The sequence below is a fragment of the Elgaria multicarinata genome, chromosome 2 (genome assembly GCF_023053635.1).
Source record: "Elgaria multicarinata webbii isolate HBS135686 ecotype San Diego chromosome 2, rElgMul1.1.pri, whole genome shotgun sequence".
Lineage (NCBI taxonomy): Eukaryota > Metazoa > Chordata > Lepidosauria > Squamata > Anguidae > Elgaria > Elgaria multicarinata.
Window position 1 is genome coordinate 128,870,854 of NC_086172.1, and position 16,617 is coordinate 128,887,470.

At 40.8% G+C, this 16,617-nt stretch overlaps 1 protein-coding gene across 1 annotated transcript in view; it reads left to right on the forward strand.

The window, feature by feature from the left end:
- Positions 1–2,268: 2,268 nt before the first annotated feature.
- Positions 2,269–16,617, forward strand: part of PLA2G4F (phospholipase A2 group IVF) — a 39,017-nt gene continuing 24,668 nt past the window's right edge. Inside the window, exons 1-6 of the mRNA XM_063117672.1 lie at positions 2,269–2,618; positions 7,143–7,215; positions 10,485–10,621; positions 14,817–14,942; positions 15,780–15,820; positions 16,548–16,590. Coding sequence (XP_062973742.1) covers positions 2,508–2,618; positions 7,143–7,215; positions 10,485–10,621; positions 14,817–14,942; positions 15,780–15,820; positions 16,548–16,590 — 531 coding nt within the window. The 5' untranslated portion in view covers positions 2,269–2,507. The remainder of the gene's footprint in view (positions 2,619–7,142; positions 7,216–10,484; positions 10,622–14,816; positions 14,943–15,779; positions 15,821–16,547; positions 16,591–16,617) is intronic.

Sequence of the window (16,617 nt, forward strand, 5' to 3'; positions counted from 1 at the left end):
ATATGATGAAAAACAATTTGCAGAAATAAGACATATCAAACACAATTTTTGAAATTAATGAAATATTTCTAATTTAGGCAGAATTACAACAATCATCTCTCATATTGCCAGAATCTGGGTGAGAGGAAAGGCAACCTTCCCTCTTTGGACATGTACAGCAAAACCACTATAGCTTTACTTTTTGGCCTTCCAATTACATTTGTAAGAGACAGGTGTGTTCTCTACCTCACACCAATATTGTGGAAACAAAAGTCAGTACACATTCCAAAAAACGGGAACATTTTTGTAATCCATGGATTTTTTTCTATTGAATATTAAACCCCTGTTCTAATAATTTCAGAGAGAAGAAAATACGAAGTTAAAAATGCTTCAAGATTCAGAATAAAGAAACAATAAGTGCGCAGATTCTTCCCTTGCTAAGATGTTTATATTCTTTTTTATTATTATTATTGAGGCAGCCATAAGGGGCTCATAGAGTTCATTTAAAATCACATTTTAAACCACAACAAAGAGAATAAAGACCAAATTAAACAGTAGATAAATTAACTGCAGTAGATAAATTAACTACCCAAATACCCTCAAACTGTAATCAATCTGCATTTTCTAAATACATAAGTTTGTTCAATGGCTACCTCAATATTTTCATGTTTGAGCCCCACATGTTTACAATAAGAATACTATTGAAATAAGGCGTCATTATCAAATTTGTTAAAATTACACAGTGTGGCAAATGTGGTTGAGTAAAAGGGTATAAATTGTCTTCCAACTTGAACAAATCCTGGAAACCTTCCACTTGTTCCAAATATTGGTAAGGAATGTGACAGATTTTCAAATGCGCACATTTATATTGTGCCTAACCATTTTAGGGAACAATCCTATGCATGTTTAAACAGGAAAAAAAAGGCAATTTCCAGGGAATGCTTTGAGTTGTATGACTTTTTTTTGCCTAGATGTCCATAGGATTGTGAACTTAGTAAACTTTATTTAAAGCTGGCAATTCCTAGAGTAAGGTGCTTCCTTTCTCATCTCCATCATGCTCATGTGCAGCACATGTCAGTGCACTTGTCATCAGCAGGGTGTTGCAACGTTCCTTGACTCATTACATTGTGGGAGGGTTGCCTTACATTGGTTCATCTAGCCTAGTATAGTTAACAATGACTTGCAGTGACTCTCCAGTGTTTTAGGCAGCCCTACCTGGAGATGCCAAGGATTGAAGCTGGGACCTTCTACATGCAAACCATGTGCTCTACCACTGATCTACAGCCTCCCCCTTCTGATACTATTAAACTGATTCATCATGTCTTCCTACTGTGATTTACCTGTGCTGAGCTACTATGCGTTTGGATTTCATTTTATTAATAATATGCTGTTCATTGCCTCTTCAAATTCCCAGCTAGTAATATTCACACTAACATATTTCACAACCGTCTAGTAGTTGACAGTGACTTCAGTGACACTATGCTGAAAGGAGTTTTTTTTTAAGTAGCATTTATATTAATAAGGGCATAGTACCAAACTTGTTTTATGGACAGCCTTGAGTGGAGTGGAGTTACAGATAATCCACTTCTTCCAAAGCCCTGCCAGACACCCTTGGCTGAGGAATGCTGGGAGTTGTAGAACTTTTTTCTGTCTACACATGCATAGGATTGTGCCCTTAGTTATTAAAGCTTACAGTAGTTGAGCACGGAACAGAATATTTTTCCTCAGCTCTGTGCAACTATAAACAGTCCTTACATTTCTAGGCCAGGATTGGCCAACTTGTGCCCTGCTAGGTATTTTGGCTTACAATTCCCATCATCCCTTACCATTGGCTCTGCTGGCTACGGCTGATGGGAGTTGTAGGCAAACAAAAGTTGCCCATCCCTGGTTAAGAGGATAGCAGCCAAAACCATAAAGGCTGTTTAAAAGGTTAGGGTTCATGTATTAGCTTTGTTTTTAAAAATAAATAAATGAATAAATAATTTCACGAATACTATATTTAGGTATTCCTTAAAGCCACCAAGTTAATGGTACCATTGCGTCATATTTTTTTTTCTTTTTAAATGTCGTCTGTAACCTTTGAAGCACTACTCACATCTTGGGTTGTTTCACAGGAATCGAAGCTTCCTAGGAGGCGGCAGATTCAGAGGAAAAGCGAAACCGGGAGTTATAACTCGTCCCAGAAACTGGCCGAACAAGTTGTAGGAGTGGGGCGGGGGAAGTTGAAGAGAGGACGTACACACGAAATCGTTTTTAAAACCGGACTTCTTCAATCCGGTGCGCTTCAAACCCAATAAACATCGCTCTATTCAGAGGCTTTCCTTCTGGCCCTCGGTGCTCTTTCCTTAGAAACAAAAACCCTGTCAGACAGGCTGCATATCTGAGGTACTTGAAGCCGCGCCCCTGCGCACCCGCATCGAGAACAGCCGCCACTGCAACTGGGGAGCGAGAAACCAAGTGACAAAGTTGCCCCGTCGCAGAGCCGGAGGGCTTTCAGTGCTTTTCCACTCGGGAAAAAAGGGCTCCTCATGTTCCGCCAGGTGCTGCTGGGCCGCCTGTCGCCCCGAATGTTGCCCCTCGTGGCTGTTGTGCTGCTTCAGCGGAAGGACAGGAAAGACACCGGCCTCTATCACTGGCGGGTAATATTATAGACTGACTCCGGAGCGAGAGCCGGCTTTTCCCCCAGCGGACTTCCGCGCGGCCATAAGTGGCGGGGGAAACCGCGGCAGCTTCCCTCCTTTTCGTGGGTCCAAGGCAGACCTTCCAGCCTCAGGCAAGCGAATAAAAACTTAGTGGAAAGAACTCGGCAAGGCTTTAGGTTTGAAGGCAAAGAGAACGGCCTTGGCTCCTGCACCTCTAATGGTTCTGGGGGAGAAGGAATTTCAGCAGGTGTCGCTTGCCTGGCAAACAAAAAACCAATGGAGGCTGGTGGCTCCGATTTCGATGGGGCTGGGCGTCCCATTCAGCAGCACCTTGGCTGGCTCCTTTAGAGTTCTGGCTGGTTTTGACTGAAACCCAGAATGGATTCACAGCCTCACCGAAATTGGAACCGCCAGCCTCCACTGCTAAAAACTACACCAGGATTTTCTTCTACACAATCATGACAGGTGGAAGAGCTCGGCCCTCTTTTTTATCTGGCTATCCTAGTTTACATTTTCCAGAAGATACCCCGTATCTACATCTTCTCCAGTGGTGTTGGACTGCAACTCCCATCACTGGCAGCCAACATGACGGACGCATCTAGAGGATGCCAGGTTGGCTGATGGCTGGGGATGATGGGAGTTGCACTCCAACACATCTGGAGGGTATTCAGTTGGAGAGAAGCTGCATCATCAGTGGTGGTATTTGTGGAAGACCGGAAGCCTTGTAAAACAACAAGGGGTGCTTCCAGACAAGGCTTTTCATCACGCCATCACTTGCCTCAGTCATTCTGAGTTTTATATAGGGTCCAGACAATGTCTTCCAGTCGTAAGCCTTCTAGATTTTCCCACTGCTTCTTCCATCTTTTTTCTTACCACAGAAAATCTGTTAAGGAGGAAAAAATGGAATAGCTGCACAATGTCTTTAACTGGTAGCGCTAAGAGCCTTCTGTCTGGAAGCACCAACGTGATCCCTCGTTTTGCTAGGCAACTGTTAAAGATTCAAGAATTCTGTCCTCTGTTCTGTCTGATCACCCTGACCCACTTTGTTTAGTTTACCTGTCTCAGTTGCAGTCCACACTAGAGTCATTCAAGAGGCAGCTGGACAACCATCTGTCAGGGATACTTTAGGGTGGATTCCTGCATTGAGCAGTGGGTTGGACTCGATGGCTTTGTAGGCCCCTTCCAACTCTGCTATTCTATGATTCTATGATCCTAGGTTGCTTCCAGATGGAGAGATCCTAGTGCTAACAATCAAAAGGCATTGCCCAGATTATGCCTTTTCCATTTGTAGCCCTCCTATGTCTTCCCGCTGCTGTTTCTGCCTTCTTTCTTATTATAGAAAATATGTTAAAGAGGGAAAGATAGAATTGCTGCACAATGTCTTTTGACCGGTAGCTCTAAGACTCCTCCATCTGGAAGCATCCACAATGTTGGCTTAAAGATGTTTAAGCCACAATGTTGGCTTAAAGATGATGCTCCACTTCTGCATCTGATTATCTACTCCTCCTTGCACTGCTGGTGATTTATGGCAGTGGTCTTCCTTCTGACCAAAGAATCAGTGTCTTATGTTTGTTAATTGTGACTTTTGTTGTTCTGTCCCCTCCTGCCACCAAGCGTTGTGGTGATGTGCGGGATAGAAGGAGCATTGCTAGCTTGGCTGTGAGAATCTGGTTTTTTTTAAAAAAACAAACAAACAAACAGATTAATGCTCAATTGGTGTTACAAGTACAATCGTGTGAAAAAGAAAGTACACCCTCTTGGAATTGTATGATTTTACATATCAGGACATAATAACAATCATCTGTTCCTTAGCAGGTCTAAAAATTAGGTAAATACAACCTCAGATGAACAATAACACATGACATATTACACCGTGTCATGATTTATTTAACAGAAATGAAGCCAAAATGGAGAAGCCATGTGTGAAAAAGTAAGTACACCTTAGAACCACCTTCAGCAGCAATAACTTGAAGTAATCGTTTTCTGTATGACTTTATCAGTCTCTCACATCGTTGTGGAGGAATTTTGGCCCACTCTTCTTTACAAGAGTGGGCCAAAATTTGCGTCAGTTCATTGAGGTTTGAGGGCATTTGTTTATGCACAGCTCTCTTAAGGTCCCGGCACAGCATTTCAATCAGGTTGAGATCTGGACTTTGACTGGGCCATTGCAACACCTTAATTCTTTTCTTTTTCAGCCATTCTGTTGTAGATTTGCTGGTGTGCTTGGGATCATTATCCTATTGCATGACCCAATTTCATCCAAGTTTTAGCTGTCGGACAGATGGCCTCACATTTGACTCTAGAATACTTTGGTATGCAGAGGAGTTCATGATCGACTCAATGACTGCAAGGTTCCCAGGTCCTATGGCTGCAAAACAAGCCCAAATCATCATCCCTCCACCACCGTGCTTGACAGTTGGTATGAGGTGTTTGTGCTGATATGTTGTGTTTGGTTTTCGCCAAACGTGGCGCTGTGCATTATGGCCAAACATCTCCACTTTGGTCTCATCTCTCCAAAGGACATTATTCCAGAAGTCTTGTGGTTTGTTCAGATGCAATTTTGCAAACCTAAGCCGTGCTGCCACGTTCTTTTTAGAAAGAAGAGGCTTTCTCCTGGCAACCCTTCCAAACAAACCATACTTGTTCAGTCTTTTTCTAATTGTACTGTCATGAACTTTAACATTTAACATGCTCACTGACACCTATAGAGTCTGAGATGTAACTCTTGGGTTTTTTGCAATTTCTCTGAGCATTGCATGGTCTGACCTTGGGGTGATTTTGCTGGGACGTTCTCTCCTGGGAAGATTGGAAACAGTCTTGAATGTTTTCCACTTTTGAATAATCTTTCTCACTGTAGAATGATGGACTTTAAATTGTTTGGAAATGGCCTTATAACCCTTCCCAGATTGATGGGCAGCAGCAATTGCTTCTCTAAGATCATTGCTGATGTCTTTCCTCCTTGGCATTCTGTTAACACACACCTGAATGCTCCAGACCAGCAAACTGAAAAAAACTTTGGCTTTTATAGAGGTGGTCATACTTGCTGATGATCAATTAATTATGGGCATTTGGTTAGCAGCACCTGTCTGCTACATAGCATCTTAATTCCTATGGAAGCAGTAAGGGTGTACTTACTTTTCACACATGGCTTCTCCATTTTGGCTTTATTTCTGTTAAATAAATCATGACATGGTGTAATATGTCATGTGTTGTTGTTCATCTGAGGTTATATTTACCTAATTTTTAGACCTGCTAAGGAACAGATGATTGTTATTATGTCCTGATATGTAAAATCATACAATTCCAAGAGGGTGTACTTTCTTTTTCACATGACTTTATACTTATACTGCCTCCACCAACTAGTATTTCATGACCTGTGCCAGGTTCCTATTCCTGTTGAGAGTTGACTCTTCAAAACATATATTCTTCTTGTTAGAGTAAGGCCATGAAAGTTAGAGAGTAGTAAGTCCATGGGTTGCTTTGGGAGAGAAAACACTTGAGATTTACGATGATTCTGTAATACTTCCGTTATTTTCAAAAACAGAATCAGAGCCCATTGGCAACTTGCAGACTCCTAAGCAAAAATAGCACGTCTGCTAATCCTGCATCAGATTCTCAGAGAGCAACTTGTGCACCCCAATTTCAGCTAAATCTAATCACATACTGTATTTCTTCGATTGTAAGACACCATCGATTGTAAGACACACACTAATTTCAGTACCACCAACAGAAAAAAACCCTAAGACACGCCTGCGATTCTAAGACGCACCCCGTTTATAAAGATGTTTATATGGGAAAAAAGTGCGTCTTAGAATTGAAGAAATACGGTATTTCAATCTCTCTCTCTCTCCAATTTAAACTGCACAACTGTGGCATAGCTTTCCCCAAAGTTTAATGGTTATTACATTAGAATGACTGAAGAATGATTCCCCGCTATTCAGGAGCATTGACTTTCATTTGGTTAAAGTCCTTGACCACTCACCATTTGATCATTCACAGTGAATAAGATGGCTAAACACTATAGAAAAGCTATAAAAGATTGTTACTGTTCAACTTAGAAAGGAGATAAGTAAAAGCAACTATGAAAAAGTTACTGAACATCATTAGTGACATGTGAGTGAACTGGTGAATGCTTTTTAATTTTACCCATGGACATCCAATTAAATTCAAGGGAGCAAGTCATTAAATGCAAGGGCAACACACATAGATTTCACTGCCTATTAGTAACTGGATTTTCTAAATCCTTGAATGTATGGTCTCTTGCTAGATGTTAAGATAGTTATGAATGCAGCTTCCTGCTTTGAATATTAATAAATGTCAGGTGGCATTTATTAATAATAGCAGTGGTTAGCTTACTGCCCCGTCAAAGTAGTTTTTTTTTGGTCCTCGTTCCTATTGGAGTTAGATAACAGGTCTAGAAAAATAACTGATGTGACCAAGCAACATTCTTTAACATTTTACATATTTGCTAGATAAAATTAGTTAAAGTTGTTAATATATTTGCATTGATTATCTTTGCAGCGTGAGAAGCACCCTTACTACAATTTCACAGTAAAAATCCTCCGAGCCAGAAACATTAAAGGAACAGATTTGTGTAAGTATCTGGAGACTTTATTTTGGTTTCTTATGCATGCCTCATTGCCCACAGTTTGGGCTCATCTACACCAAGCAGGATATAACACTATGAAAGTGGTATATGGTATGTGTCATGAGCCCTAACGGTTGTCAGTGCACTTCAATACTGCTATAGAGCAGTAGTGTGGCTCCTGCCTTTTATATACTGCTTTCATACCGCTTTCATAGTGGAATATCCTGCTTGGTGTAGATGAACCTTTTGTTAACCATAGGTTATTTGGGAACAAGCAGAAGCAAGTGAGCACACTGGGTCCTGAAGACTCCCTCACTTGCAGTGCACTAAACAACCCCATGCCTATTATTATTATTATTTATTTATATAGCACCATTAATGTACATGGTGCTGTACAGAGTTGTTCTCCATGATGTCTGAATCCAGAAATCTGGTTTGTTTAGGAAGAAACAAGCCAGAGTTATAACCGAGGAACAAACCATGCTTTATGACTGGGTTGTATTTCCAAACCTCTCCTCTGCTCCCTACATGCCCCCAAATTAGCACCAAAGGTTTCCCCAACTACCTAAAGCAGATTGCAGGGTGTGTGGGTGTGTGCAGAGAGGACATAGATGTGGGTAGAATTGGTTTCCCTTCTGATGGCAGAATGGCATCACCATTAGATCCAAACCTTAGATTTTTTTTCTTTGCACAGCATAAATTCTTAATAGCTTAAAAAAGAGAGAGCTCATTTTAAGTACCAAATTCTGCATTCAGTGCTGAATAGACTGTTTAGCTGACAGGTACCCAGGCGTAGTGAGCTTCTGCATTCTAAAATCAGCAAATATTTATACCTTTTTTTGTTTAGAAATTACCTCATAACTAATATTACCTACTGTCCCACAATTAGGCTCACAATCTTAATTATTTCATTGTTCTTAAACATTCTTAAAAAATTAGAGCATAATAAAAGGCTTACACACACAGCTTAAAGGCTAGATAAGATCAATTTTGAATTACATCTTTAAGAAGATAACTCCTCATTCAAAATTTTCTAGTTAAACTGAAGTCTATTATTTTTTCTAGACATCTGTAGATCAAGGTTTTTGATGTGTATACTTTACATAATAGTTTTGCTCATTAATAGATAAGCCAAAACTTTACACTTTTAACCCGGAATAATACAGTCTCAGAGCTGTTTATTATTGAAATAACTTTTTGGCCCAAGTGCTTTTTGGCTCAATATTTTCACTTTCGATATTATCCAGGTCATGGAATCATAGAATAGTAGAGTTGGAAGGTGCCTATAAGGCCATCAAGTTGTCCCCCCCCCCCAGTTCAATGCAGGAATCCACTTTAAAGCATACCTGGCAGATGGCTGTCAAGCTACCTCTTGATTGCCTCTAGTGTGGGAGAGCCCACAACCTCCCTAGGTAATTGGTTCAATTGTCATACTGCTCTAACAGTCAGGACATTTTTCCTGATGGCCAGCCAGAATCTGGCTTCCTGTAGTTTGAGCCCATTATTCCGTGTCCTGCACTCTGGGATGATTGAGAAGAGATCCTGGCCTTCCTCTGTGTGACAACCTTTCAAGTACTTGAAGAGTGCTATCATGTCTCCCCTCAGTCTTCTCTTCACATTAGTCTGGCAGAATTTGTTCTTGACAAATCTATGTTGGCTTCTAGTAATCACTGCATTGTTTTCAAGGTGCTTACAGACTGACTTCTTTACAATCTGCTCCAAAATTTTCCCAGGGATTCATAGACTAACTGGTCTGTAGTTCCAAGGTTCCTCCTTTTTGCCCTCCTTGAAGATAGGGGCAGGATCTACACTACTCTTTTAAAGCACTTTAAAACAGTTTTGACAACTGTTGGGGCCCAGGACACACTGCATATACAGTTGTCAAAACGTTTTCAAAGTGCTTTAAAGCACTTTAAAGCAGTAGTGTAGATCCCCCTCTGACAACACCAGGAAGCGGGTGAGGCAGTGGCTCTGGTACCCGGATGACTGCAGGAAACCCTACTCTCCTTCCTTATCATCAAGATTACCTGACGCCAACCCAGGAGAGGGAAACCGTCGGGTTTTGAAGGGAGGTGGCACCAACCCAGCGCCGTGAAGACAGCCTCTATGTGTGCGTGGGCGTGGTGGGTGGGAATAGTCACATTTTTCAGTAATCATTTTGAGCACATTGAAGGCTGTGCCACCAATCCCCCCCCCCCCCAGATATCTATGAAAATGGCAAAGGGTTTGAGCACAGATCCCTCCACACCACCTTCTGAAAACTACCTGCGAGGAAGAACTAGAGTCACCACGAAATAGTCCCTCCCCCAGGCCCATCCCCCAGCATGGTAGCCCAGAAAGATACCATGGCTGATGGCATTGAAAGGCACTGAAAGCTCCAGCAGAACAACAAGGATGTAATGCCCTGTCTCTTTCCTGGCAAAGTTCCCTACTAAGGTGATCAAGGCAGTTTCTGATCCAAAACCAGGCCTGAAGCCAGGCTGAAATGTATCCAAATAATTTGTTTAATTAAGGAATTCTTGGATTTCGTTTGCCACTATATGATCAAGTACCTTACCCCAAAATTGAATGACACTAACCAATAATGATTTAAAATAACAGGATCCTTTTTTTTTTTAAGAGTATGAACTACTGCCATTTTTAGGCAGGATAGAATTGGATCCTCATATAAAAAAGAGTTGACAGTTTCTACCACCTGATCACCTTTACAAGCCGGGATGGGCAAGGGTCAAGCATGCACATGGATGACCTGACTGATCTAGGAATCCTGTCCACATCCTCAGGTTTCACAAACTGAAAAGATATTAATGTATTGGGTATTATTGTATCATTGGACTTTGAATCTTAAATTATGCAAAATAAGCTAAACCAATAGAGTGCTAAGAGATTGCACTTTATTTATTGGCCATGGTTAGTATGGGGAATCACTGGAAAGATGCTTCAGAGCCTTCTAAAAACAATTGTTGTTGAAGAATTGGGAAACTGTGAAATGAGTTAAATTTTCTGTCTTTAAGAAATCTGTGTATAGGCTTCAGTTGGTTAAACAAGAAGAACGTGAGTTAGCAGGTAGGTGTCTTTGGTTACATTTACAGTCTGTCATGGAATTTATGAGCTAATGCCACTATTATTGCTGTACTATGATTATTATTGCTGTTAAAAAGTAGGCTTCTTTGAAGAGTGCCTTCTCTTCTTCTTTGCTTACTGCCAGATGTGGAGAAAGTAGTGTTCTTGCTGGAAAACTTTGCATGGCTGCATTTCTCTCTTCTTCCTTCTAGTGTCTGAGGCAGATTGCTATGTGGAATTGCGTCTACCAACTGCATCACCAATCATTTACCGAACTCAAGTTATCGACAACTCCAGTGATCCAGAATGGAATGAAACTTTTCAGTATAGAATTCACAATGCCGCCAAGGTAAAGGATGCTTCTTCTTAATACACAACGGTTTATATATGGAAGGCTTCCTTGACTTAAGAAGAATAGAAATGACTTAATTTTCTGAAAACAAAAGATTTTCATTAGGAAAAAAACTAGGCTTGGAAATTCACTAGTGGATTTCATTCAGTGGCCTTTCATTCACCCCACATTTGGCTCTGCTGTCTTCTCTCTCTCTCTCTCTCTCTCTCTCTCTCTCTCTCTCTCTCTCTCTCTCTCTCTTTCTTTCTTTCTCCTGCTCTCACCTTACTCCTGTAGTATTATTCTTGGCACCTGTGCTGAACCATTACAACTGAGAGATGAAATCTTGATAGTCCTGTGCTGTTCTCTCAAGCTGAGGAAATAGGAGGGAGGAAAAAGGCCCAGTGGGCTACTTACATAGGCAAGTAGCAAAATGCATGGCTGATCTAATACTATGCTAAATGCATTGTTTTGGCATCAGTTACTCATGCGACATGATCACTCTTATGATCTGCTAGAGCCTTGCTCCAACCTAGTGCCCTCCAGATGTGTTGGACTACAACTCCCAGCATTCCAACATACCTGAAGGGTATCAGGTTGCGAAAGGCTGATGTGCAATGATCCACAACAAGCCCAGATTTTATATGTTTCTAGAGCCATCCAGAATAAATGGGAGGGTGGGGGGAATAATTATAATGTATTTTAGTTTTTGGAGACAACATCAAAATAAGAGATTGCTCAATCCTTGCCTAACAAAATGTTAGGTTCAAATTCTGATAGAGATCATGGACTGTAGACTGTTCTGGCAGAATAAAATAACAAAGAAAACTTGAACTTCCTGTGTCAAACCCTGACATCAAGTCAGGAAAAGCAAAAGTGTTTCCAAACTATTATTTGCACTGATTAGGGTTAATGGAGTGGTGATATCTATGAACGAATACAGATAATCGTTTCACCATGGTTAATGTGTGGAAACTTGGCTGTTTTTTTAATGTGTGCTGAAGTGTGATAGAGCGCAACAAAACATACAAACCTCATGGCTGTGGCTTCCAGTAATCTGTTTTTGCTGTTGGTCCACCCTTAGTTACTAATTAATTCTGTAGCTAAGGAGTGAAGACCTATCCTTCCCTACATTGCTTCAGTATTTATCACTACTTTTTACTTCTTCACTGATGGAAGTAGATGGTTTAATACGTTCCCTCAGTCATAAAAGTTCATTGATACTGATATTGTTGTTTCAAAAAGGTCAATAAAACATTTCCCCCTACTTATGGAGTAATGACAAAAAACTTTAAGACTTTTTTTTAAATAAGAAGATAGGCTTGTTGTTAAACCTTCAAATGCCCTCTATTGCTTTGCTGTTAAGGTTTTCTCCACATGTGGAGTTTATCCTGCAACCGAGATTGGTTACTCATGGCAATTTGCAGATTGTTTACATGATGTCATTGCCCTCCAGGACCCTCCCATGCTTTGTGACCATTTCTGTGGCTTTATTTGTAACCGAGATAATGAGCTGTTTTAAAAACAACAGCGGGTTGAAGCACTTTGATTCAAACATGTAATGACAGAGTTGCGCTATAATCATAGCGTCATCTAGCGGCTATAAAATTAAACATATAGAACTTGCCAAGAAAGGAAGTTCCTGAATGAGAGCATGTATCCGCCTGTGTAAAGGAGGTTATCTTATTCCTGCAAAGAATCCGGAAACATAAGCCCTGGTAAGGATGTGGGATTTTAGCCTTTTGTGGTGAAGCCTGAATAGAATCATAGAATCATAGAATAGCAGAGTTGGAAGGGGCTTACAAGGCCATCGAGTCCAACCCCCTGCTCAATGCAGGAATCCACCCTAAAGCATCCCTGACAGATGGTTGTCCAGCTGCCTCTTGAAGGCCTCTAGTGTGGGAGAGCCCACAACCTCCCTAGGTAACTGATTCCATTGTCATACTGCTCTAACAGTCAGGAAGTTGTTCCTGATGTCCAGCTGGAATCTGGCTTCCTTTAACTTGAGCCCGTTATTCCGTGTCCTGCACTCTGGGAGGATCGAGAAGAGATCCTGGCCCTCCTCTGTGTGACAACCTTTTAAGTATTTGAAGAGTGCTATCATGTCTCCCCTCAATCTTCTCTTCTCCAGGCTAAACATGCCCAGTTCTTTCAGTCTCTCTTCATAGGGCTTTGTTTCCAGACCCCTGATCATCCTGGTTGCCCTCCTCTGAACACGCTCCAGCTTGTTTGCATCCTTGTTGAATTGTGGAGCCCAGAACTGGACGCAATACTCTAGATGAGGCCTAACCAGAGCCGAATAGAGAGGAACCAGTACCTCATGTGATTTGGAAGCTATACTTCTATTAATGCAGCCCAAAATAGCATTGGCCTTTCTTGCAGCCATATCGCACTGTTGGCTCATATTCAGCTTGCAATCTACAACAAGTCCAAGATCTTTCTCATTTGTAGTATTGCTGAGCCAAGTATCCCCCATCTTGTAACTGTGCCTTTGGTTTCTATTTCCTAAATGTAGAACTTGGCATTTATCACTATTAAATTTCATTCTGTTGTTTTCAGCCCAGCACTCCAACCTATCAAGATCAGTTTGAAGTTTGTTTCTGTCTTCCAGGGTATTAGCTATCCCACCCAATTTTGTGTCATCTGCAAATTTGATCAGCGTTCCCTGCACCTCCTCGTCCAAATCATTAATAAAAATGTTGAAGAGCACTGGGCCCAGGACTGAGCCCTGCGGTACCCCACTCGTTGCCTCTCCCCAGTTTGAGAAGGTTCCATTGAGTCCGATTCTGTAGCCAACTGTGAATCCACCTAATAGTTGCTCCATCTAGCCCACTTTTAGCTAGTTTGTTAATCAGAATATCATGGGGCACTTTGTCAAAAGCTTTGCTGAAGTCAAGATATATGACGTCCACAGCATTCCCACAGTCCACAAGGGAGGTTACCCAATCAAAAAATGAGATCAAATTAGTCTGACAGGACTTGTTCCTGACAAATCCATGTTGGCTTCTAGTGATCACTGCATTGATTTCAAGGTGTTTACAGATTGACTTCTTTATAATCTGCTCCAAAATTTTCCCAGGGATGAATGTCAGACTGACTGGTCTGTAGTTCCCAGGTTCCTCCTTTTGCCCTTTTTGAAGATAGGGACAATGTTAGCCCTCCTCCAGTCGTCCGGCACCTCACCCGTCTTCCATGATTTTGCAAAGATAATAGACAAAGTACTTTGAAGCCATCTATTATTTTAGATTATCCTTGTGTGTGTTCCGGCTTTTTGTGTTTTTTTTAAATGATGATTGCAATACACACACATTGGTGTTGCAATAAAAACAGAAATGAAAGTGAAAGAAGCTAGAATACTATTCAATTTACACATTGAAATCAAGATTACTTACATAAATACACAACCCTCTCAGCATCCTCACAGCACCCAGAACTTAAATTCAGAGATATGATTACAATTTCTTGTGAAGAAAAAAAATCAAACATACCAATACTTAAGTAAATTTTATAAGCTACCTCAGATAACTGCAAATACTTAAATCTTTCAAAATACATAAACAACACTAGTTGTCTGCCATGGACTGATAAAGATGACCATATCACCAAGTGAAGGAAAGTCTTACTCCTTGATACAGCTCTAAGCTTTTTTTCCACACATTAGACTGTATGGCAGGAAAATACCTCACCCTGCTTTCTCTAATATTTTCCAAGGAAATCTGTTGTAGAAAGCCACCACTTGGTAAGTTGGTCATCTGTATTGGGTCTATGTCTTAGCCATGGAAATAGGATGGGAAATCTAAGTGACTAGTTCAGGACTTATATATTTGGCTAGCAGTAGAGCAGGTAAGGTTATATTGGCTTTTAATAAAACAAACTGGTTTGCAAATCTGTGACAGAAGGTCTGATGAATGGGGATGTTATAAAAACCCAAAGTCCAGTATATCCACATTGAACTTTTTCTTTTATGTCAAAACAGTTGAGTTTTTACCAGGTCAGGATCTACACTACTGCTTTAAAGCACTTTAAAGCGCTTTATTACAGTTTTGACAACTGTTGGGGCCCAGGACACACTCCATATACAGTTGTCAAAACTGTTATAAAGCATTTTAAAGCTCTTTAAAGCAGTAGTGTAGATCCGGCCCTAGAATATAACATTTAATGCATGCTATTCTTTCCCAACTGTTTCAGCTCTTTCCCTCTCCTGTTGTTTCAGAACATTCTTGAATTGGCACTCTTTGATAAAGACGTTCTTATAAGTGATGAACTTACTTCTGTCGTGTTTGATGTGGCAGGAGTTGAACCAGGCCGCCCTCTGAAAAACACGTTCAGGTTAAAAGAGGTTAGTCCTTTCATTGTTCACTGCATTAAAAAAAAATCAGGTTCATAGAAAGGGCTGTTCTTGAACCTGGCTTTTCTCCTGGATGCTTAGGTGGGCTGTGGCCAGGAATACTTTTCATCAGCTGTAACAATAACAATTACCTTACTTTTAGACTAGATGCTGTAACCTACTCTACGTGCTTCTTGGTCTGTTTGGAAACTGCAGCTGGTGCAGGATACTGTCTGACATGCCTTTTGTAGGGGTTCTTGTTGTTAGCTTTTGTTGGGGTTCCTGGATGTAGGATCCTTATTTAACTGCCATTTTGCTTCTTTATGGGCTGTGCAGTCAAGATGGTCGTCATATATACTTTTAAGACTAGTCTGAAGGCTGGAGTTAGTGCAGAATGCAGCAGTTTGGCTGTTGTCAGGAGCTCCCCCCTTTCAACATGCAACTCTTTTGCTGAGGGAACTAGACTGGCTGCTTATTGGCTACTGGCCAGCTTTAGGGCCTTTATACAGCTACTAGTGTATAAAGCCCGAAATAACTTGGGACCAGGATACAGAGTTCTTCTCACAACCTGAACTTGCCTGGACACTATAATCAACATCTGGGGCCTTCCTCCAAGTGAGCCAGCTGTAGAATTACTAATCAAGCAACATATTAAATATTAAATGCTTGCTTAAAGAGGGAAGTCTTAACCTGGCAACAGAATGTATACAGTGAAGACATAAACTTCGATTGTTCAGATCAAAACTGCATTTAAATGTAAGAATAATATAATTTGTGTCTTGAGTTATTTTATGTTCTTGTTCCTATACTCGCATACGATATTTTAATAAGTTATTTATATATCTGTAGGACAAAGAGGAGCTGGATGTAGAGTTTTTTCTGGAGAAAAGGTGAGAATTGCTGTAATTTCAGTGTCACAAAGTTTACAGTCCAAAATACAAACTAGGAAGCAAGTCCCATTGACTTCTAAATAAACCTCATAACTAATTTAGGGGTTCTTAAGCCTCATTTAGAAAGAAGGGAAACTCCCCTTACAGCAAACTGGAAGTAGTTGTACAGTTTCACCCATACGTAGTTATGTAGTTGAGTGAGTGCCAAGTTAGGTGAGTGCTAAATTGCAAAGAAGCTGACTTTGGTTTCTAATTTCTTACTCGTTATTCAATACATAGCTGAATGAAAATACAAAATCAGAATAACAACAGGTATTACAAAAGAAAGAAAAATACACGAAAGCATCAGGAAAATCACAGAAGAACAATATTAGGGGGAATGTATCAAGGGTTTTGCAGGGGAGGGGGCACTTCACTTGGAGACTTCCATTGAGCAAAAGACAACCTGGATGCTTTTATTTTACTGCGAAGCTATTGGGAGACCCCTGTTGGCTTTGGTTCCCACTCCCTTTGCATTTGGGCCCACCTCCCACTGGAATGCAGCTCCAGAGAACTTCCCTGAAACTGAATTTCGTTCCCCATCTCTGCTATAGTCCACTTGGACAGTTCTTGCATGTTGCGTGTCCTCTGGTGACAAGGCAGAAATGAAAGTGAAAAGTTTAAAAGAGGGAGGGAGTGATACATGTGTTTTATTTGTTTTTGTTCATGGCAATAATTTACCTTATAGTTTGGATGCTCCCGGTGAAGTTATCACAAACAGAGTTCTTGTGGTGAGTGTTTGGAATATTAATTGGTCC